This window comes from Nerophis lumbriciformis, linkage group LG22, assembly GCF_033978685.3.
Source record: "Nerophis lumbriciformis linkage group LG22, RoL_Nlum_v2.1, whole genome shotgun sequence".
NCBI lineage: Eukaryota > Metazoa > Chordata > Actinopteri > Syngnathiformes > Syngnathidae > Nerophis > Nerophis lumbriciformis.
The window spans coordinates 35397526-35422458 of record NC_084569.2 but is presented as its reverse complement, the minus strand read 5'-3'; the positions used below and the strand labels follow the sequence as shown (position 1 = coordinate 35422458).

Sequence of the window (24933 nt, the reverse complement as noted above, 5' to 3'; positions counted from 1 at the left end):
CCTTGCTGGTACCTTCACCACCATCTTCCTTTCTCTCTCCGGGAACTTGAGGGGGCGGCGGTCCGCCTTTTCCAAGTTTTTTTCTTGAGTTCTGCGATCTCAGTTTGAAGCTCTCGCTGTTTCCGCAGCGGGTTCTCAATTTGAAGCTCTCGGGCTGTCTGCAGCCACTCCAGTTTATTTCGATGGCGTGGTTCTTTACTGGTAGCTGCAATGAGTGTTCAGAACGCACATGTGGTTAGCACCTCTGCTGGTTTCCATGTCATTAGCAGAGTGCAGGAAGTCTACTCAAGTACATAACATTTTCATATTTTTACAACTACCCGTATTTTTCGGAGTATGAGTCGCACCGGCCGAAAATGCATAATAAAGAAGGGAAAAAACATAAGTCGCATTGTGGAGTATAAGTCGCATTTTTGGGGGAAATTCATTTGCTAAAACCCAACACCAAGAATAGACATTTAAATAAAGAATAGTGAACAACAGGCTGAATAAGTGTACGTTATATGAGGCATAAATAACCAACTGAGAACGTGCCTACTTTTGAAATCAGAAAAACCTAGTAGCCAGGGTCCAGGGGCCTGCAGCCAGGTCCAGGACAAAGTCCTGGTGGGGGCTTCCTTCGCCCCCCGACGCAAAATGATTATTAGCATTCAGACAGGTTAAAATGTTGCTAAAACCATCACTTTTCTATCAGTCACAGTGACTTTTCAAAACAAAAATATTACAGCAAAAATCATATGGGTTGATTGACATGTTTATTCTGTAAGCTAACTTCAATAGTTTGAAATTATTTTGACAGTTAATGCCAGTTATCCTGTCAACCTTTCACAAGACTTCAATTTGTTAATTGAAAGTATAAACAGTATAAACACTTTTTACAGTAAACAAATGGTAAAACAGTACTAAACAATTCCATTAAAAAAACAAATTGGTGTCATTATTAACTTTCTGTCCAAGCTTGTATAATCTACTGCCTTGTTCAATTGTAAAAAATATTCTGTGCCTAAAATTCACATTTCTATCACAATTATCATACTGTAAACATGGTAAGCTAACTTCATTAAAACTAATAGTCCTGTCAATAGCATGGAATTACAATTCAAATGTAGTTTTTTTTGTAAGCCTTTCGAAAGAATTCAAAATATGAAAAATTAATGAAAATTTATTTAAGCCATCAGACACTTGAAAAGTGGCACATCACATCTCTAATGTAATCATTTTAACTTTTCAACAGAAATAGCACTGCAAAAATATTAAGGACATACTTCTGTATTTTGGTAGTTATGCTGTCAACATTTAACAAGATTTCTTCAACTTGGACTTGAAAGCATAAATAGTATAAACACTTTTAACAGTATAACAGTACTAAACAATTCCAATAGATAACATTGGTGTCATTACCTTTTTGTGACTAAAATCCGAAAAACGTTGAAAGTTTTCCACTTGTATCGCTAGCAACGGCATTAGACTTGTTTTTTTGTCCCAACGTGGTCTTTTACATGCTAATTCCTCCGTGTCCGATCGAAAAATCTTGTCTGCACAAGGTGCAATTCGCGTAGTTTTCACCCTTTTTGGAACGGATAATTATTCCCGGATAGGCTTTTGAATATTCTTCACGGAATGACTGCAGTTTTCTTTTCGGTTTAAGACTCGTTTGCGATTTTTCTCCGGCTGATTCCATGATCGTTCGCTCGTTTGGAAACAATGGCAACTGGTGCCTCGTGCTTGGCAGCGGTGCTATAAATAGCCTCGCGCATGGCATTCGGAATGGCTCGATAGGAAGTTACGGGAAGCAGTGTCGATTGTCATTGTTGTTACGCGATTTCGTGAATAAAACTTAAAAAAAATTTTTTTTTTTAATTAATGAAAAACCGTATTTTTTATCACTGCAACCGTAACCCGGAATAGGTTGATGAAAACCGTACTAATTACGGGAAAACCGGAGTAGTGTAACATATTATGGTAAGAGTCATTCAAATAAAAATAACATATAGAACATGCTATACGTTTACCAAACAATCTGCCACTCCGAGGGATGATGTTCGAAACTGGTTCTCCCGGTTGTTCGATAAGAAAAGAACCGATTCCATGGACTCGAATCCCTTTTTGAGAACCGGGTCCCGTTATCTAGGCCACTATAGTAAAGAAAAAGAGTTGGTTCTTTATTCGAATCCCTGGGAACGAATCCCTTTTTTTTTTTTTACTAGGAAATGCCCTGTGGCACGTCCCAGGAATAGACGTAGCTCAGTCATTAGGCGGCAGATACAGAAAGCAGCAACAACAATGGACCGGAAAAAACGCCTCAAGGCATGGCTTCATTTTACAAAAAAAAACGACGAAGAAACGGCTATCTGCAATTATTGCCAGGATTCGCTCTCATATAAGGGGGGAAGTACAACAAGCATGTTGAAACATGTTCAGGCTGCACATAATCTGAAGGTTAGAGAAAGGTGTCGTGGAGAAGCAGCGACGAGGCACACCCCTTTTCAACGTGCAGCACCAATTCCAGTGATAGTGCTGGTGAGTAACTGATTGATTGATTGATTGAGAATTTTATAGTAGATTGCACAGTACAGTACATATTCCGTACAATTGACCACTAAATGGTAACACCCCAATAAGTTTTTCAACTTGTTTAAGTTAACTGTTGCCGGTTAATTTCCATATCTGCTCACTCATAGCCTTTAGGCTAAAATAAGGTTACCTCGTATGTCAATCCAGGATTGCAGTAATGTTATCTAGACTAACGTTACCTAAGCATAGTCAGTGGCTAACGTTAACATTAGCCTTTTTGTATGTGTCTGATAAAGTTAACGTTATCTTGTAGCCTACACCAGTACCGGTACCGGTCCGTGGACCGATTTGTACCGGGCTGCAGAAGAAATAAAAAAAAAAAATTTAATTTTTTTTTAATTATATTAAATCAACATAAAAAACACAAGATACACTTACAATTAGTGCACCAACCCAAAAAAAAACTCCCTCCCCCATTTACACTCATTCACACAAAAGGGTTGTTTCTTTCTGTTATTAATATTGTGGTTCCTACATTATATATCAATATATATCAATACAGTCTGCAAGGGATACAGTCCGTAAGCACACATGATTGTGCGTGCTGCTGGTCCACTAATAGTACTAACCTTTTACAGTTAATTTTACTCATTTTCATTAATTACTAGTTTCTATGTAACTGTTTTTATATTGTTTTGCTTTTTTTTTTTATTCAAGAAAATGTTTTTAATTTATTTATCTTATTTTATTGTATTATTTTTTTTAAAAGGACTTTATTGTCACCATACCTGGCTGTCCAAATTAGGCATAATAATGTGTTAATTCCACGACTGCATATATCAGTATCGGTTGATATCGGTATCGGTAATTAAAGAGTTGGACAATATCGGATATCGGCAAAAAAGCCATTATCGGACATCCCTAGTTTTTTTATTATCGGTATCGTTTTTTAAAATGTTTTTGTTTTTTAATTTCTTATTAAATCAACATAAAAAACACAAGATACACTTACAATTAGTGCACCAACCCAAAAAACCTCCCTCCCCCATTCACACTCCTTCAAAGGGTTGTTTCTTTCTGTTATTAATATTCTGGTTCCTACATTATATATCAATATATATCAATACAGTCTGCAAGGGATACAGTCCGTAAGCACACATGATTGTATTTAAAAAAAAAAAAAAAAAAAAAACATACCATGGGTAACAGTCAATATTTATTTATTTTATTTTATTTTTTTAGGGTGGTAACAACAGTCAATATTTATTTTTATTTTTTCTTATAAAATAAAAGTGAGCTTTTGTTAAATCAAATATTGTGTTTTTTTCTATATACAACAACCTATCTGGATTCGATAAGAGGATTTGATAATGGGCTCGAACTCGATAATTTCTTATCAAACATCATCCCTAGTCACTCCTAATCGCTAAATCCCATGAAATCTTATACGTCTAGTCTCTTACGTGAATGAGATAAATAATATTATTTGATATTTTACACCTATGTGTTAATAATTTCACACATAAGTCGCCCCTGAGTATAAGTCTACTATGAAAAAAACTGCGACTTATAGTCCGAAAAATGCAGTACTTGGTTTTTAACCAACATCATCCTTTTTTATATATTTATGAAATAGAAAATAGAAAAATACAGAATACAATACAAGACGTGACACAAAATAATTAAATGGACTTTTAGCACCCTCTGGTGGTGACTATGAATATAACAGACCACGTTGTTCCCATATTAAAATGGCGGACAATACAAACTTAAATATGAACGTCTTGGACACATAAAACGCACAAAGTGCAACAATTATTAGCTGCAATGAGTGCACATACACACCATATGTGCTTAGCACCTCTGCTGGTGTCGATGTCTACACGGGAAAAATAATATCCACATGAGTGCAAAATAGTAATACATCTCATGTGAGTGACAACCAATTCAAAACAAAAATTCCACAACATAGCATTTCATCTGCTGTTAAATAATTGCGTATCTGACAATAAATCTCACGTTGGCTTTAAGTGTCATTTATAATATTTTGCAGAGCAACATCAGGACGTGGCTTACCATTAGCAGAGTGCAGGAAGTCTACTAATAGCTTCCGGTTTGCGGTCATATTTACAGACTTTCAGGGACCAGCAGATGGCGCAATTGGACCTCATTGCATAACAAAACAATATACATATTTTAGCAGGAATTTCACTCAAATAATCAAAGTATTTCTTATACCCGTTACACACCGATATTCCAATATTGTCCAACTCTTAATTACCGATACCGATATCAACCGATATATATACAGTCGTGGAATTAACACATTATTATGCCTAATTTGGACAACCAGGTATGGTGAAGATAAGGTCCTTTTTTAAAAACATTAGTAAAATAAAATAAGATAAATAAATTAAAAACATTTTCTTGAATAAAAAAGAAAGTAAAACAATATAAAAACAGTTACATAGAAACTAGTAATGAATGAAAATGAGTAAAATTAAGTGTTAAAGGTTAGTACTATTAGTGGACCAGCAGCACGCACAATCATGTGTGCTTACGGACTGTATCCCTTGCAGACTGTATTGATATATATTGATATATAATGTAGGAACCACAATATTAATAACAGAAAGAAACAACCCTTTTGTGTGAATGAGTGTGAATGGGGGAGGGAGGTTTTTTGGGTTGGTGCACTAATTGAAAGTACATCTTGTGTTTTTTATATTGATTTAATAAAAAAATTAAAAATAAAAAAACACCCAGAACTGCAATAAACAGAGCAATTGAGAGGAGACACAAACACGACACAGAACAAACCAAAAGTAGTGAAACAAAAATGAATATTATCAACAACAGGATCAATATTAGTTACAATTTCAATTTCAGTGATTAAAAATCCCTCATTGACATTATCACTAGACATTTATTAAAAAAAAAAAAAAAAAGAACAATAGTGTCACAGTGGCTTACACTTGCATCGCATCTCATAAGCTCGACAACACACTGTGTCCAATATTTTCACAAAGATAAAATAAGTCATAATTTTGGTTCATTTAATAGTTAAAACTAATTTACATTATTGCAATCAGTTGATAAAACATTGTCCTTTACAATTATAAAAGCTTGTTACAAAAATCTACTACTGTACTGAATGAATAGAGAATCGTTTTGAATCGGTAAAATATCGTTTTTGAATCGAGAATCGCATTGAATCGAAAAAAATCGATTTTGAATCGAATCGTGACCCCAAGAATCGATATTGAATTGAATCTTGGGACACCCAAAGATTCGCAGCCCTAATATATATATATATATATATATATATATATATATATATATATATATATATATATATATATATATATATATGTATGTGTGGGAAAAAAATCACAAGACTATTTCATCTCTACAGGCCTGTTTCATGAGGGGGGGTACCCTCAATCGTCAGGAGATTTTAATGGGAGCATTCGCATACCATGGTTTATATAGGGCACAGAGTGGGTGGGTACAGGCTGGCCTAGGGGCGTGGTGATTGGCTCATGTGTTACCTAGGAGGTGTTTCCGTCTATGGCGGCATGTTGTTACAATTTCGCTGCGCTTGTTGAGGGATGACAGGTCTGGACGGTAAATAATAAACAGTTTCTCTTTCAAGCATAGGTTGCATCTTTTATTACCACTATTGTAAGGTGTGCTGGATGCAAGAATTTGCCATGTTATTGAATATTCAACATTATTGTCTTTGAGGTCCCAAATGTGTTTGCTGAGTTCTGTGGTATTTCGCAGGTTTTTGTTCCTGAAAGAAGCCTTGTGGTTGTTCCATCTGGTTTTGAATTCTCCCTCGGTTAATCCTACATATGTGTCGGATGTGTTAATGTCCTTGCGTATTACCTTAGATTGGTAGACAACTGATGTTTGTAAGCACCCCCCGTTGAGGGGGCAATCAGGTTTCTTTCGACAATTACATCCTTTGTTGGTTTTGGAGTCGCTCTGTCTGAGGGCCGACGGCTCATTTGCAATTGTTTTGTTGTGGTTTGAGATGATTTGTCGTATATTGTTCATGCAGCTGTAGCTCAATTTAATGTTGTTCTTGTTGAATACTTTTCTTAGGATGTTGTCTTTGGGAAAGTGTTTGTCAATCAGATTGAGGAATTTGTGTCCAATGTTCGTTGAGACGTTTTTGCTGTATGGGGGGTTGTACCAGATGATGTCGTTCCGTTTTCTGTTCTTTTTTGGCTGGTTTCCTGGCGTGGGTTCATAGGTGAGGGTGAAATTGTATCCGCTTTCATCAAGGGCTTTTTGGTACGGGGGGGTTGCTTGGTCAAATTCAGCTTTGCTAGATGACAGCATCGATAGCCTTTTATTGATTCCGGTAGGTATTCTTTTCGTGGTGGTGGGTGGGTGGTTGCTGTCGTGGTGCACGTATTGGAGTGTTGTGTTGGGTTTCGTGAATGGTTGGTAGCTGTTATTTCTCAGGTTGAAAGTGACGTCAAGGAAGTTGACGGTTTGCTTGTTGGCTTCAATCGTGATCCGTAGGCCGTTCTCTTTGAAAATTTGGCATATGCGCTTCTTGGTATTCTCGCTGCTCCTTGGTGAGGCGCGACACACTGCCAGTCCGTCATCACGGTAAATACCAAGGTTCAGATTGAGGCTAGCGAGCTGGGAGAGGAGGAAACTCCCAACGAGTTCACACGTTTCTGCTCCGTCAAAACTTCCCATAGTGACGTCAAATGTTGCATTGTTCTTTTTTTGCCATGGTGTACTGTTGTGGATGAGAATGGAGTTTTTTGCGTGGATGATGATGTTTCTTTCGTTGCCTGTGATTGAGTCGTAGTCTGAGGCGAAGTCTAGTGCTTGAGTCAGTAGGTCTTGCGTGATGGAAGGGTAAAATTCCTCGATATCAAAGGAGATAAAGTTGTGCTGTTGTTTGTCTTGGATGTTGTTGAACCATTTGATTACTGCTGCTGTATTTCTCCATTGGTTGAGTGGTGTTTTGTCCTTGATTTTTGTGTTGACTCTGTCCAGGATTATTTTGCTGATTTTTCCTATTTCAGATTTAGTTGGGTTTATTAGTCGGCATGTTGGGTTATTTGCGAAGTTGGGTTTGTGGTCCTTCAATGTGATGAAGGCTTCCTTGTTGGCTGTGGCGTCCACCCTGTCCTCAATGTCCAGTTCAGCCGCGATCCTTTTATTTTCCAGGTGGATGTTCTGTAAGGTGTTGGGTTGCGCTTTTTTGTATGATTTGGTGATGCTTCTGTCCAGTAAGGTGTGGTGTTCTGGTATGTCCATTCTGTAGAAGTTTGTGGTTTTATCGGCAGCTATGATGAGGTTGTTTACTTTCTTGATGCGCTCCTTGTCATTTTTCAGCTTGGTGAGGAGTGGGTTGCGGATTGGCTTGAATTTGACTGATTGTATCATTTTGAGCATGTCGTTCACAAAATCCTTTAGTTCCTCAACTGTGGGTGGGTTCTTGGTAGATTTGAATCCGTAAGTTTCCTTTTGCATTCCTTTTGTTTCAGGGTGGAGGAAAAAATGTGCTTTCCACCGCATCCTTCTTAGGAAGGCTTCTTTCAGGAACAAAAACCTGCGAAATACCACAGAACTCAGCAAACACATTTGGGACCTCAAAGACAATAATGTTGAATATTCAATAACATGGCAAATTCTTGCATCCAGCACACCTTACAATAGTGGTAATAAAAGATGCAACCTATGCTTGAAAGAGAAACTGTTTATTATTTACCGTCCAGACCTGTCATCCCTCAACAAGCGCAGCGAAATTGTAACAACATGCCGCCATAGACGGAAACACCTCCTAGGTAACACATGAGCCAATCACCACGCCCCTAGGCCAGCCTGTACCCACCCACTCTGTGCCCTATATAAACCATGGTATGCGAATGCTCCCATTAAAATCTCCTGACGATTGAGGGTACCCCCCCTCATGAAACAGGCCTGTAGAGATGAAATAGTCTTGTGATTTTTTTCCCACACATACATATATTGCGCTCTACTACGGTATCGAGCACTATTTTTTGGATAACCTTATTAAGACATATATATATATATATATATATATATATATATATATATTAGAGATGTCCGATAATATTGGCATGCCGATATTATCAGCCGATAAAAACTTTAAAAATGTATTCCGGAAATTATCTTTATCGTTTTTTTTATCATTGGTATCGTTTTTATTTATTTTTTTTATTTTTATTAAATCAACATAAAAAAACACAACATACCAAAAAAAACTCCCTCCCCCATTCACACTCATTCACACAAAAGGGTTGTTTCTTTCTGTTATTAATATTGTGGTTCCTACATTATATATCAATATATATCAATACAGTCTGCAAGGGATACAGTCCGTAAGCACACATAAGCTGGTCCACCAATAGTACTAACCTTTAACACTTAATTTGACTCATTTTCATTAATTACTAGTTTCTATGTAACTGTTTTTATATTGTTTTACTTTTAATTTATTTATCTTATTTATTTTTATTTTTTATTTTTTAAAGGACCTTATCTTCACCATACCTGCTTGTCCAAATTAGGCATAATAATGTGTTAATTCCACGACTGTATATATCAGTATCGGTTGATATCGGTAATTAAGAGTTGGACAATATCGGAATATTGGCAAAAAAGCCATTATCGGACATCCCTAATATATATATATATATATATATATATATATATATATATATATATATATAATGCATGCAGCTGACATAGCTCCAGCGACCCCGAGAGGTACAAGCGGTAGAAAATGGATGGATTATTATTATTATTATTATTAATATTAATGCGATATTACGAGTTAAAATCGTTATTTATCACAGTTGCAGTTGACATGTTGTATAATACATGCTTATTGCCTCATTCCATTCATTCCCATTATTTGATAACATCACGTGACATGGCTTGTGTTTATGAGCAAACACGACAATTGTGCGCCAGAAGAGGACCAATCAGCGTTGGGCAGAATTGCCTCAGGGATGAAAATGTGTAAGGACAACATTCATGCGGTGCGTGATCAGCACAACAACGCAATTCAATGCAACGAGCCATGTTTGCAACTCCCGCGTCACTGCATTGGACAGAAATACAATAAAGAGCAATGACAGCAACACAGGCCCCGCCCACTTTACGCCCGGAAAGACATCCCTGCTCGGTTGGGGGAGGGGCTGGCGAGAGGGGTGGCGGGGTATCCGCGCTCATGCGCCTGCGCGGGTCGAAGTCCAACCGCAAAGCTGATTGGCTAAAAATGACATCACCGCTGGAGGTTTTATTGTTAGTAAGAGGATGAGCTCATCGTTTAGAATCAGTCTCTGAGAGGGAAGAGGGAGACAACACGACGTGGACTCTAAGATCCTGCAGACCTGCTGCACGCTGCTTTGTGGGCTTCTGGAGAGGATTTGACACGCAAAAACACAGTAAGTAATGCATGTTGCATTCTTTTAAAATAATTGAATTGCACGTTTATTTGATCCCATTCTATCTTAAGTGGCAATGTATTAAGTCACCACAAACATCTCACACAACAAGGATTTCATTTTCAGTGCAGAACTTCCAATAATTGCACGCAAATATAATGTCACTAAATGAGTTTTCTTGTTTCATGCACGAAAAGACAAATAGTAATAATTATATATAATATAATATAATAATATATAATAATTGGAGAAAAAAATATCTCAAGGAGAAAAAAGCAAAAACAAGAAACTACAGTGCAAAAATGTAAATATGCATATATTTATTTGTTTAAAAATAGGCACCGTGAAAACATATCAAGCAAAAGATGGAAACAGAACCAGCTGGTATAGGTGGACGATACTGAAAATGTTGGCATCTATTTGATATCAAAGCCCGTATGCCAGTCTTCCTACCGATACTTTGTTTGCTATTTTACAATTTTTGCTGAAAGATTTTGCCTTTACACTGATTAAAATCGGCATAAAAAAAATACAGGACAAATATTATGGGCTAACAGTTTGACAATACAAGACGATAATTCATATCGACGATATACAAAAAATAAAGTTTATACTGCAAAATAAGTGAACAGAAACAAAAACTCATAATCAGTTTATTAACATTTTTGCTCCCAAAGTCTTTCTGTGTCCAATTATATATTCCCAGTTTGTAAACAATACACACCAATAACAAAATATCAACAATATGAGGAAGAAAAAAACAAGATATTTGTGTAAATATTCAGACGGAAACTGAAAAACATCGTTTTTTGTTTGTTTTTTTCTATTTTACTTTTATTGACATCCAGCATCAGACATTCCTAACCATTACATCATATCCACATACATCATACATCTGTTGTCTGCCCTAAATGTCAAAGTATTTTTTGTTTATGTCCCAACCATACCACCCCCCCTCAAAAGAAGAATCAGCAAAAAAAAACGAAGTAATATCTACAAATACATCAATTAAATAAACAAAAAATAAATAATACATTCATAATAATAATAATCAGAAATAAAATAAAAAACAAAAAAATATAAACGGATACATATATATATATATATATATATATATTTTTTTTTTATTTTTTTTTTTTTTTTAAATAATTATTAATGTATTATTTATTTTTTGTTTATTTAATTGATGTATTTGTAGATATTACTTCGTTTTTTTTGCTGATTTTTTTCTTTTTTGGGGGGGGTGGTGGTATGGTTAGGACATAAACAAAAAATATTTTATGTGTATATATATATATATATATATATACACATCGTTTTAATCGCACTGACATCGATCCATGACAAATACTAATCCTTGGTATCGACACAGTCGATATTTTGATCGTTTTTTCCCCAGGGTTGCCAAATGAGAAATAACAAATATCGAAGCAGAACGTTACAATTGTCGTATTTGAAGGAAAAATGTCGCTCATACACTTTGACGCTGCTTGAACAGGCGACACGTATAAGACAGTTTCACCTTTTTAAATGGCCCTATATGATAAAAGCTGCCACTGGCAGAACAGCGCCTCCACCTGGCTGTAAAGCGGCACAGCAACACTGCGAGTCCTGTTTGTCTTTGCTACTGTAAAAGCCCAGCTACATCGTACATTTATTATTATTATTATATAAATGCCATCATTACAGTACGTTTGAGCTGCTGCTCCTCACTATGTTTACTTATTCGGGACCGGAAACAACCGAGAGGAAGCCTAAACGGAAACATGAACACTACAAAATAAAAGACAGAAAGCAAAACGTTCAACAACAAAATAATTGTCTTATAAATAATACGTCGAACTGTAAATTCTTAAAAAAAAAATAAAAAAAATCTGGGTTACATATTTTTTTTAAATTTAGAGTATGTATACACTGTAAACAAAATCTGTGTTCAAAAACAAGAAAAAATTTCAAAAATGAGGGGTATTTTTTTTTAACTAAGCAAAATGATCTGCCAATAGAACAAGAAAATTTGTCTCTTCAAGACTTTCCAAAACAAGTAAAATTAGCTAACCTCAATGAACCCAAAAATACCTTAAAATAAGTATATTCTCACTATAACAAATGTACTACTATATGAGTAGGTATTTTCTATTGTTTCATTGAATATAAAACAGCAAAGTCCATTTGGCTGTCATCTGTTTTAATTATGAGACACAATTGTGTCAGTCATTTTTTTTTTTTCATTCTTGAAATAAGAAATGATTACTTAAAAAAAGTAGTTTTATACTTGTGAGTGTTGATGACACAGCTTTGCAACAGTTGATATTCTAGTTTCAAGCATGTTTTACTCAATATAGGTCATCAAATCTCAGCAACAAGCTGTAATATCTTACTGAGATCATTTAGGACCAAAACACTTAAAACAAGTAAAACACTCTAATATAAAATCTGCTTAGTGAGAAGAATGATCTTATCAGACAGAAAATAAGCAAATATCACCCTTATTTGAGATATTTCATCTTACTTAGAGTTCAGTTTTTGCAGTGTATACACTGCAAAAAGTCAGTGTTCAAAAGCAAGGAAAAAAATACAAAAATGAGGGGTATTTTATTTGAACTAAGCAAAATTATCTGCCAATAGAACAAGAAAATTTAGCTCGTCAAAACTTTCCAAAACAAGTAAAATTAGTTAACCTCAATGAAACCCAAAGTACCTTAAAATAAGTATATTCTCACTAATAACAAGTTCACTTTTCTTGGTAGAAAAAACAAATATGAGACCTTTTTTCTCACTGTTGAAAAATATTCTTAAATGAAGTAAATGCTAGTGTCATTATCTTGACATAATGATATGCGCTCGGCATTACATTTCTTGAAACCAGCAAACTTATACTAAAAACTAATTTATTGTTCTTAATGGAAAGGCAACAAGGCAACCGCTTGTTACTCTCGGGGTCTCCTAGCCGCTCAGGCAAATCATATTGTCTAAAAATGCATTTTTCCATGGATAACATGACATCATCGCGCCAAGTGCGTGCTCTTTCAGTCAATTAGTGCGCATATATACAGCCCGGTCCCCGGCTAAATTTTTTTAAATTGTAATTTTAAAGAATTTACCTGAATGTGCATGAACTATTTCTGTTCAAAATTGTTTGAAATGTTAAATGTTTAAATATATATATTAAATATAGTCAGTTTACTGTACTGTGCCAACTGTACTACTATATGAGTACCTATTTTCTATTGTTTCATTGAAAATAAAACAGCAAAGTTCATTTGGCTGTCATCTGTTTTAATTATGAGACACAATTGTGTCAATCATGGTTTATTTCACGCTTGAAATAAGAAATTATATATATATATATAATTTAACAGTTGATATTCTAGTTGCAAGCATGTTTTACTCAATATAGGTCATCAAATCTCAGCAACAAGCTGTAATATCTTACTGAGATCATTTAGGACCAAAACACTTAAAACAAGTAAAACACTCTAACATAAAATCTGCTTAGTGAGAAGAATTATTCTTATCAGACAGAAAATAAGCAAATATCACCCTTATTTGAGATATTTCATCTTACCTAGAATTCAGTTTTTGCAGTGTAGAATCTTTTAATGATGATTTAAAGGGGATTTTTGTGCTGCAGACATGGTTTGGTCCAGGGATGGAGAGATGGAGTGTCCTCCTCTGTCCATCATCCTACCAAGACTCTACCTAGGAGCGGAGAGCGATGTGACGCAGGTAAAAGGCAACTTTGTACCATTTCAAATGTAGACTGTGAATTTTGATGTACTATATAATGTGTGTGTGTGTGTGTGTGTGCAGGACCGACTGGCCTCTCTGGGCATCTCCTATGTTCTGAGTGTGAGTCGCTGCAGCCCCCGGCCTCCCTTCCTTCCCTGCTCCAGACACCTGCGCATTCCCATCGATGACTCCCTGCGGGACGACCTGCTGCCCTGGATCCCCCAGGCTCTGCGCTTCATCGGTAAGGCCCCGTCAGCCTTTTCGCCAATACACTGAAACGGAAGCAAGTACACTGCAAAAACTGAAATCTAAGTAAGATGAAATATCTCAAATCAGGGTGATATTTGCTTATTTTCTGTCTGATAAGATAATTCTTCTCACTAAGCAGATTTTATGTTAGAGTGTTTTACTTGTTTTAAGTGTCCTAAATGATCTCAGTAAGATATTACAGCTTGTTGCTGAGATTTGATGACCTATATTGAGTAAAACATGCTTGAAACTAGAATATCAACTGTTGCAAAGCTGTGTCATCAACACTCACAAGTATAAAACTACTTTTTAAAGTAATCATTTCTTACTTCAAGCATGAAAAAAATCATGATTGACACAATTGTGTCTCATAATTAAAACAGATGACAGCCAAATAAACTTTGCTGTTTTATTTTCAATGACACAATAGAAAATAGGTACTCATATAGTAGTACAGTTGGCACAGTACAGTAAACTGACAGTTAATATTTAAACATTTGACATTTCTAACAATTTGGAACAGAAATAGTTCATGCACATTCAGATAAATTCTTCAAAATGACAATTAAATTTTTTTTGGCCAGGCTGTATATATGTGCACTAATTAACTGAAAGAGCACGCACTTGGCGCGATGATGTCATGTTATCCATGGAAAAATGCATTTTTAGACAATATGATTTGCCTGAGCGGCTAGGAGACCCCGAGAGTAACAAGCGGTTGCCTTGTTGCCTTTCCATTAAGAACGATAAATTAGTTGTTAGTATAAGTTTGCTGGTTTCAAGAAATGTAATGCCGAGCGCATATCATTATGTCAAGATAATGGCACTAGCATTTACTTCATTTAAGAATATTTTTCAACATATTGAGCAAAAAGGTCTCTTTTTTTTTTTCTACCAAGAAAAGTGCACTTGTTATTAGTGAGAATATTCTTATTTTAAGTATTTTTGGGTTCATTGAAGTTAGCTAATTAGGGACCGCAATGTCCCTTTGGGACTCGGGACCCTATTGTATTTGTAAGGTTTTATTATTATTATACCGCCGCCTATTTGAGCTGTAATTTGACCCCCTTAACATGCTTCAAAAGTCACCATATTTGACACACACATCAGGACTGGCAAAAATTGCCATCTAATCAAAAAACCAAACCCCAAAACTCAAAATTGCGCTCTATCGCCCCCTAGGACAAAACACAGACACAACTGCTTGTAACTTCCGGTAGGAATGTCGTAGAGACATGAAACCTCTACGTAGGTCTGCCTTAAACCTACATTTCATACATTAACATCCTTCAGCAAAAATCAACAGGAAGTTGGCAATTCCCCCTTCAAAACAAACAGTTAGTAAAAACAGTCATTTTTGCCTCTTTGAGCTGTAATTTGACCCCCTTAACATGCTTCAAAACTCACCAAACTGGACACACACATCAGGACTGGCAAAAATTGCGATCTAATAAAAAAAAACCAACCCCAAAACTCAAAATTGCGCTCTAGCGCCCCCTAGGAAGAAAACACAGACACAACTGCTCCTAGGAAGAAAACTCAGACAAAACTGCCTGTAACTTCCAGTAGGAATGTCTTAGAGACATGAAACAAAAACCTCTATGTAGGTCTCATTTAGACCTACATTTCATATATTGACAACCCCCAGCAAAAATCAACAGGAAGTTTGCAATTCCCCCTTCAAAACAAAAGTTTTGTAAAAACCGGTCACCTCTTTTCAAATATTATGACATCTGAGCGCATTTGTCGTGTCGGCTTCAAACTAGCACATGAGAGAGATTGAATCCTTCTGATTAAAAGTTGACCAAAGAGTTTTAATTACTGCTCCGGTTTGGATTTTATGTGCCGTCAAAGTCGGTCCCGTCCATCGCTGCTTGCAGCTTTAATTTTACTTGTTTTGGAAAGTCTTGACAAGCCAAATGTTCTTGTTCTATTGGCAGATAATTTTGCTTAGTTCAAATAAAATACCCCTCATTTTTGTATTTTTTTCCCTTGTTTTTGAACACTGACTTTTTGCAGTGTGTGTAACGATCGTATGTGTCCGTGCAGATAAGGCCATGTCGTCCGGCGCCTCCGTGCTGGTTCACTGCGCGGCCGGGATCTCTCGCTCTCCGGCTCTGGCTGTCGCCTACATCATGTACAGCTTGGGAATGGACCTGGACCAGGCCTACAGGTACATTGACGCGCTTATCTATAAATATCACCTGCATGTATTAGCCACGGCTCAAAGAGTGCATCGCACATGTATTATCATTAAAGACATTTATTTTTTGACCAATAACACAAAGTTCGACAAGCTTTGCATATTGTTGCATTAGTCGTATAGAAAATGCATCAAATGTTTCATATTGACATGTTGCATAACGCGTGCGGGTCTATGTGAAATAATAAAACACGCTTTACTAAAAAGGATTTCACGCTGAATTTGGAAAATAGAAAATAAATGAGATGTGAGGTTGACTTTTAACTCGGTGTGATTCAAGTCTAAAGTCATCTTGTAATTGTCCTGTATTATTATGTATTTTACAATGTACTGCTTTTATATTTCCTGTATTTTATATTATTACTTTGAACTGTTTTATATTTACATTTTTTTTATCCTGTAAAGCGTCTTTGAGTACTCTGAAAAGCACTATACCAAATAAAATGTATTATTATTATTATTATTAAAGTGTAAATTATTTTTAGTACATTTAATAAATAAAAATATTTAGTAATACATTAAATACGTGTTTAAAAAAAAACACTTTATTTCATTAATTGCTCATTTATTATCCAAAAAATACATTTTTGGGGGGAAAATAGTATTTGAAAAATGTTAAAAATAACAAAAATGTGTATTTATTAGGGATGTCCGATAATATCGGACTGCCGATATCATCGGCCGATAAATGCTTTAAAATGTAATATCGGAATTTATCGGTATCGGTTTCAAAAAGTGAAATTTATGACTTTTTAAAAAGCTGCTGTGTACACGGACGTAGGGAGAAGTACAGAGCGCCAATAAACCTTAAAGGCACTGCCTTTGCGTGCCGGCCCAGTCACATAATATCTACGGCTTTTCACACACACAAGTGAATGCAATGCATACTTGGTCAACAGCCATACAGGTCACACTGAGGGTGGCCGTATAAACAACTTTAACACTGTTACAAATATGCGCCACACTGTGAACCCACACCAAACAAGAATGACAAACACATTTCGGGAGAACATCCGCACCGTAACACAACATAAACACAACAGAACAAATACCCAGAACCCCTTGCAGCACTAACTCTTCCGGGACGCAACAATATACACCCCCGCTACCCCCTACCCATCCCACCTCAACCCCGCCCACCTCAACCTCCTCATGCTCTCTCAGGGAGAACATGTCCCAAATTCCAAGCTGCTGTTTTGAGGCATGTTAAAAAAAATAATGCACTTTGTGACTTCAATAATAAATATGGCAGTGCCATGTTGGCATTTTTTTTCATAACTTGAGTCGATTTATTTTGGAAAACCTTGTTACATTGTTTAATGCATCCAGCGGGGCATCACAACAAATTTAGGCATAATAATGTGTTAATTCCTCGACTGTATATATCGGTATCGGTTGACATCGGAATCGGTAATTAAGAGTTGGACAATATCGGAATATCGGCAAAAAAGCCATTATCGGACATCTCTAGTATGTATATTATCAAAATTCTAAATATTTATTTTATGAAGTGACCCCTCAAGTCTAACGTGTCATTTCTTCCTAGTGACTTAACAGTTAATTTTACTCATTTTCATTAATTACTAGTTTCAATGTAACTGTTTTTATATTGTTTTACTTTCTTTTTCATTCAAGAAAATGTTTTTAATTTATTTATCTTATTTTATTTTATTAATTTTTTTAAAAAGTACCTTATCTTCACCATACCTGGTTGTCCAAATTAGGCATAATAATGTGTTAATTCCACGACTGTATATATCGGTATCGGTTGATATCGGTATCGGTAATTAAAGAGTTGGACAATATCGGAATATCGGCAAAAAGCCATTATCGGACATCCCTAGTTATATTCCTTAAGATTTATTTATGCAAGTTTGAAGTATCAATTATCTAAACACAGTTTTGTTTGCATATTTTCAGGATGTAGATAAACATATATATATATATATATATATATATATATATATATATATATATATGAAATACTTGACTTGGTGAATTATAGCTGTAAAAATACTCCTCCCCTCTTAACCACGCCCTCAACCATTTTTTTATGTTTTACTAAACTTTATTTATATTTCAAATATATTAGATTTTTATTTTGAGAGCTTCTAATAATTTAGATCAGGGGTGTCTAAACCTTTTCTACTGAAAAGTCATTTTATATATATAAAAAAAAAATGCTATATTATTATATTATTACATATTATGAATATTTAAAGACAAAACTGTATGGTATAGCTGACTAAGTACATTGTTTTTAATTATGAGTTTAACCTTAAACATTTCAGCTTTTTCTCAATAAATTCAGATTTTTTTTCCCTCTTTTTTCACATTAATTGGTTTTTAGAGAGATATGTTATCATTCGAAAATACACACCTTCTAAAATTTTAGCAGACACGTTAGTAGGGATGATGTTTGATAAGAAATGATCGAGTTCCAGCCCATTATCGAATCCTCTTATCGAACCGATTCCTTATCGATTCTCTTATCGAATCCAGATAGGTTGTTGTATATGGAAAAAAACACACTATATTTGGTTTAACAAAAGCTCACATGGTATTTTTTTATATATTTTTTGTCATAAAAAAATACAATCATGTGTGCTTACGGACTATCCCTGCAGACTGTATTGATATATATTGATATATAATGTAGGAACCAGAATATTAATAACAGAAAGAAACAACCCTTTTGTGTGAATGAGTGTGAATGCGGCCTGGTACCAATCGATCCACGGACCGGTACCGGGCTACGACCCAATGGTTGGGGACCACTGGTGTAGGCTACAAGATACCGTTAACGTTATCAGACACATACAAAAAGGCTAACGTTAACGTTACCGATAGCCACTGACTATGCTTAGGTAACATTAGTCCAGCTAACATTACTGCAATCCTGGATTGACATACGAGGTAACCTTATTTTAGCCTAAAGGCTACGAGTGAGCAGATATGGAAATTAACCGGCAACAGTTAACGTTAGTTACTCACGTTGAAGAGGGGTGTGCTTTGTCGCTGCTTCTCCACGACACCTTTCTCTAACCTTCAGGTTATGTGCAGCCTGAACATGTTTCAACATAATTGTTGTACTTCCCCCCTTACATGAGAGCGAAGCCTGGCAATAATTGCAGATAGCAGTTTCCTCGTCGTATTTTTTTGTAAAATGAAGCCATGCCTTGAGGCGTTTTTTCCGGTCCATTGTTGTTGCTGCTTTCTGTATCTGCCGCCTAATGACTGAGCTACGTCATTTCCTGGGACGTGCCACAGGGCATTTCCTGTGGGACGGGATTCAAATAAAGAACCAACTCTTTTTCTTTACTGTAGTGGCCTCAATAACGGCACCAGGTTCCCAAAAAGGGATTCGAGTCCATGGAATCGGTTCTTTTCTTATCGAACAACCGGGAGAACCGGTTTCGAACATCATCCCTACACGTTCGGTATATCCATATCGGATCGATATCAACAATATTTAAGTTAACATAATTTGCGATTACATGGAGTACATGTTTTTTTATTCTACCAAAATAGAAAAAAAAGTTACAGTACTTTATTGATACATATTATTTCCAGGCTTTCGAGGGCCCAATAAAAAAAAAAAGTGGCGGGCCACATCTGACCCCCGGGACTTGAGTTTGACACCTGTGTGCTATGTTATCAGTGATGTTATTCCTTGCCAGCAAGTCAAGAAATGACAAGTCCAGTCATTTAGACTAGAGATATCCGATAATATCGGCAGGCCGATAAATGCGTTAAAATGTAATATCGGAAATGATCGGTATCAGTTTTTTTATTATCGGTATCGTTTTTTTTTGGTTTTTTTAATTAAATCAACATAAAAAACACAAGATACACTTACAATTAGTGCACCAACCCAAAAAACCTCCCTACCCCATTTTCACTCATTCTGTCAAGACTTGGACTGTGGCGTGGTTTGTTCTCCCGAGGTGCAAGTGATTTGGACCAGACATGACGTGAAGGTGAATACATGATTTATTTTAACACTATATATCAAAAAGGAACAAACGAAAAGCGCGCACAATGGCGGAGGTACAAAACTAGACTATAAACACAGAACTTGCACATTGGCAGAAACTATGAACAATTAAACAAAACTTGCAAACTATGGCATAAATAAAGAAAACTTACTTGGATGAAAAAACGGCATGAAAAAGCGCAGCAAGGGTCATAAGGGTGTGTGGAGAGTATAAATGCGGGATGTCGCCAGGAAGACAAACTGAAAACAATGAACTTAAATACTACAGACATGATTAACGAAAACAGGTGCGTGACTCAAAACGTGAAACAGGTGCGTGAAGTGACAGGTGAAAACTAATGGGTTGCTATGGTGACAAACAAGAGTGCACAATGAGTCCAAACGTGGAACAGGTGACACTAATGGGTAACCATGGAAACAAGACAAGGGAGTGAAAAGCCAGAAACTAAAGAGTCCAATAACTAAACTAAACAAAACATGACTTGACTAAAACAAAACATGATTACACAGACATGACACATTCACACAAAAGGGTACCGATAATAAAAAAACTGATACCAATAATTTCCGATATTACATTTTAACGCATTTATCGGCCTGCCGATATCTCTAGTGTAAATGACTGGACTTGTCATTTCTTGACTTGCTGGGAAGGAATAACATCACTGATAACATAGCAGAAAGGTGTCAAACTTAAGTCCCGGGGGTCAGATGTGGCCCGCCACTTTTTTTTTTATTGGGCCCTCGAAATCCTGGAAATAATATGTATCAATAAAGTACTGTAACTTTTTTTTCTATTTTGGTAGAATAAAAAAACATGTACTCCATGTAATCGCAAATTATGTTAACTTAAATATTGTTGATATCGATACGATACGGATACTTTGCGCAAATATACCTAACGTGTAGGGATGATGTTCGAAACCGGTTCTCCCGGTTGTTCGATAAGAAAAGAACCGATTCCATGGACTCGAATCCCTTTTTGGGAACCGGGTCCCGTTATCGAGGCCACTACAGTAAAGAAAAAGAGTTGGTTCTTTATTCGAATCCCTGGGAACGAATCCCGTCCCACAGGAAATGCCCTGTGGCACGTCCCAGGAAATGACGTAGCTCAGTCAACAACAATGGACCGGAAAAAACGCCTCAAGGCATGGCTTCATTTTACCAAAAAATACGACGAGGAAACGACTATCTGCAACCTTCCTCCCTTACATGAGGCTTCGCTCTCATGTAAGGGAGGAAGTACAACAAGCATGTTGAAACATGTTCAGGCTGCACATAACCTGAAGGTTAGAGAAAGGTGTCGTGGAGAAGCAGCGACGAAGCACACCCCTTTTCAACGTGAGTAACTAACGTTAACTGTTGCCGGTTAATTTCCATATCTGCTCACTCGTAGCCTTTAGGCTAAAATAAGGTTACCTCGTATGTCAATCCAGGATTGCAGTAATGTTAGCTGGACTAACGTTACCTAAGCATAGTCAATGGCTAACGGTAACTTTAACGTTACTTGTTGTGTCTGACAACGTTAACGGTATCTTGTAGCCTACACCAGTGGTCCCCAACCATTGGGTCGTAGCCCGGTACCGGTCCGTGGATCGATTGGTACCAGGCCGCATTCACACTCATTCACACAAAAGGGTTGTTTCTTTCTGTTATTAATATTGTGGTTCCTACATTATATATCAATATATATCAATACAGTCTGCAAGGGATACAGTCCGTAAGCACACATGATTGTGCGTGTTGCTGGTCCACTAATAGTACTAACCTTTAACACTTAATTTGACTCATTTTCATTCATTACTAGTTTCTATGTAACTGTTTTTATATTGTTTTACTTTCTTTTTTATTCAAGAAAATGTTTTTAATTTATTCATCTTATTTTTTTTATTTTTAAAAAGGACCTTATCTTCACCATACCTGGTTGTCCAAATTAGGCATAATAATGTGTTAATTCCACGACTGTATATATCGGTATCGGTTGATATCAGTATCGGTAATTAAAGGGTTGGACAATATCGGATATCGGCAAAAAGCCATTATCGGACATCCCTAATTTAGACTCATTCTTTACCCAAACCTTGTCCGTTCTTCAGGTTCGTGAAGGAGCGCCGACCCGCCATTTCCCCAAACTTCAACTTCCTGGGTCAGCTGCAACACTTCCAGGGCACCTTGCGTCAAAAAGCCGGCGGCGGCGGCGGCGACTTCCTGGATAATGACCTTCCATCCATCAACCGCAACAACAACCAGGCCGACGCCGTAGAGAATTCCTGCCAGCAGAGACGTTCAAATGCCGACGCCAACGGCAACCACGAGACTCTATGGACTTTAAACCAGCAGGAAGTCCAGACTCCCTTCAGGACGTCTGGTCCGAGCCCGCGTGCGTCACTCCAACCGGCGCCAAAACCCACGCAACCACAACTCCCAGCAGCTTCTCTGTCAGAAAGACGGAAAAGCCTCAGCCTCTCCTTGGCCCCCTTAGGAGTCTGCGCCCCGGCGACGACACGCCATAGCGACCAGAGTGCGCCTAGAAGTGTGCACGAGAGAGAGTCGGGGGCCAAGACGCGGAGCGAGGAGACGTGCAAGGGTCCTCAGAGCAAACACAAGACATCAGAGGCCAAGGATCAAGGCCTGCTGTCGCCGCTCGGCTGCACCCTCAGCAGGCTGCTGGACTGGGGGGAGAGGATGCTGCTGGGGGGGGTCTTTGCCCACCCGGTTAAGATGGGACAGCCCGCTTTGCCGTACAGATGCTGAGTGGACTCCCTTCGGGTGTTTGTGCGTGCACACCTGTTTATTTATTGCCATTTTCACCCTCTTTATTATGTTGTTGTCATTTGAAGTGAATTGTACAAGATTTACTGACCATTAAATGTTCCATTCCAACCTCATCTCTCTTTGTAGGGACGTGCGATACAACTGATACCGATACGATACTTAGTTCAAAGTTAAAGTACCAATGATTGTCACACACAAACTAGGTGTGGCGAAATTATTCTCTGCATTTGACCCATCACCCTTGATCACCCCCTGGGAGGTGAGGGGAGCAGTGAGCAGCAGTGGTGGCCGTGCCCGGGAATCATTTTTGGTGATTTAAAGGGGGACATTATCACAATTTCAGAATGGTTAAAACCATTAAAAATCAGTTCCCAGTGGCTTATTATATTTTTCGAAGTTTGTTTCAAAATGTTACCCATCACGCAATATCCCTAAAAAAAGCTTCAAAGTGCCTGATTTTAACCATCGTTATATACACCCGTCCATTTTCCTGTGACGTCACATAGTGATGCCAACACAAACAAACATGGCGGAAAGAACAGCAAGCTATAGCGACATTAGCTCGGATTCAGACTCGGATTTCAGCGGCTTAAGCGATTCAACAGATTACGCATGTATTGAAACGGATGGTTGTAGTGTGGAGGCAGGTAGCGAAAACGAAATTGAAGAAGAAACTGAAGCTATTGAGCCATATCGGTTTGAACCGTATGCAAGCGAAACCGACGAAAACGACACGACAGCCAGCGACACGGGAGAAAGCGAGGACGAATTCGGCGATCGCTTTCTAACCAACGATTGGTATGTGTTTGTTTGGCATTAAAGGAAACTAACAACTATGAACTAGGTTTACAGCATATGAAATACATTTGGCAACAACATGCACTTTGAGAGTCCTGACAGCCCAATTTTCATCAATTAACGTATTTCCCGCACCATAAGCCGCCCCGTGTTATAAGCCGCGCCTTCAATGAACGGCATATTTCAAAACTTTGTCCACCTATAAGCCGCCCCGTGTTATAAGCCACATCTAACTGCGCTACAGGGAATATCAAAAAAACAGTCAGATAGGTCAGTTAAACTTTAATAATATATTAAAAACCAGCGTTCTAACAACTCTGTTCACTCCCAAAATGTACGGTAATGTGCAATCACAAACATAGTAAAATTCAAAATAGTGCAGAGCAATAGCAATAACTTAATGTTGCTCGAACGTTAATGTCACAACACACATTCTGAAGTTATTCTTCATTCATAAATCCCTCGAATTCTTCTCCTACGGTGTCCGAATTAAAAAGTTGGGCGAATACGGGATCCAAAATGGCCGGCTCCGTCTCGTCGAAGTCATCAGAGTCAGTGTCGCTGTTGTTTTTCCAGCAGTTCCGTGAATCCTGCCTTCCGGAAAGCTCGGACCACAGTTGAGACCGAAATATCCGCCTAGGCATTTACGATCCACTGGCAGATGTTGGCGTATGTCGTCCGGCGCTGTCTCCCTGTCTTAGTGAAGGTGTGTTCGCCTTCGGTCATCCATTGTTCCCACGCCGTTCGCAGTCATGCTTTAAATGCCCTGTTGACACCAATATCGAGCGGTTGGAGTTCTTTGGTTAATCCACCCGGAATGACGGCGAGTGTTGTATTTGTGTGCTTCACTTGTTTTTTGACACCATCTGTGATGTGGGCGCGCATGGAGTCGTATATCAACATCAGGCCCGGCCCTAACAAATCTGGCGCCCTAGGCAAGATTTTATGTGGCGCCCCCCCCCCACATCGGCAGTGAAGTGTATATACTCACAAGAACCTGAATAGCTTTGTCTTTGACCTTTTTTTTTTTACTTACAACTATACCTAATATATAAAGGGGTGGAAAAGTGACTATTACCTGCAGGGCAAACATTAGCTAACCAGAAGGCAATAACAATGTAAACAAAAAACACCTGCTTAAAAGATCTAATACAAATGTCCCAGAGGAATGTAGGTGGGAGTACTGTAATTACCTAACGTTACATTATTATTTTCCATAA

General features: G+C 37.4%; 1 protein-coding gene across 1 annotated transcript; it reads left to right on the top strand.

The window, feature by feature from the left end:
- Positions 1-9822: 9822 nt before the first annotated feature.
- On the top strand, positions 9823-23028 carry LOC133615298 (uncharacterized). Its single transcript, XM_061973796.1, has 5 exons — positions 9823-9962; positions 13594-13688; positions 13773-13932; positions 15990-16113; positions 22237-23028. The coding sequence occupies exons 2-5, from the start codon at positions 13596-13598 to the stop codon at positions 22892-22894; spliced, it is 1035 nt and encodes a 344-aa protein (XP_061829780.1). The 5' UTR covers positions 9823-9962; positions 13594-13595; the 3' UTR covers positions 22895-23028.
- Positions 23029-24933: the final 1905 nt, after the last annotated feature.

What these genes read in the sequence shown, in the direction of transcription:
- LOC133615298 (XM_061973796.1), top strand. Translation starts at nt 13,596, where the DNA reads ATGGTTTGGTCCAGGGATGGAGAGATGGAGTGTCCTCCTCTGTCCATC. An exon ending in CCAGGCTCTGCGCTTCATCG is followed by an intron (nt 13,933 to 15,989) that starts GTAAGGCCCCGT and finishes GTGTCCGTGCAG; the next exon opens with ATAAGGCCATGTCGTCCGGC. An exon ending in GACCTGGACCAGGCCTACAG is followed by an intron (nt 16,114 to 22,236) that starts GTACATTGACGC and finishes TCCGTTCTTCAG; the next exon opens with GTTCGTGAAGGAGCGCCGAC.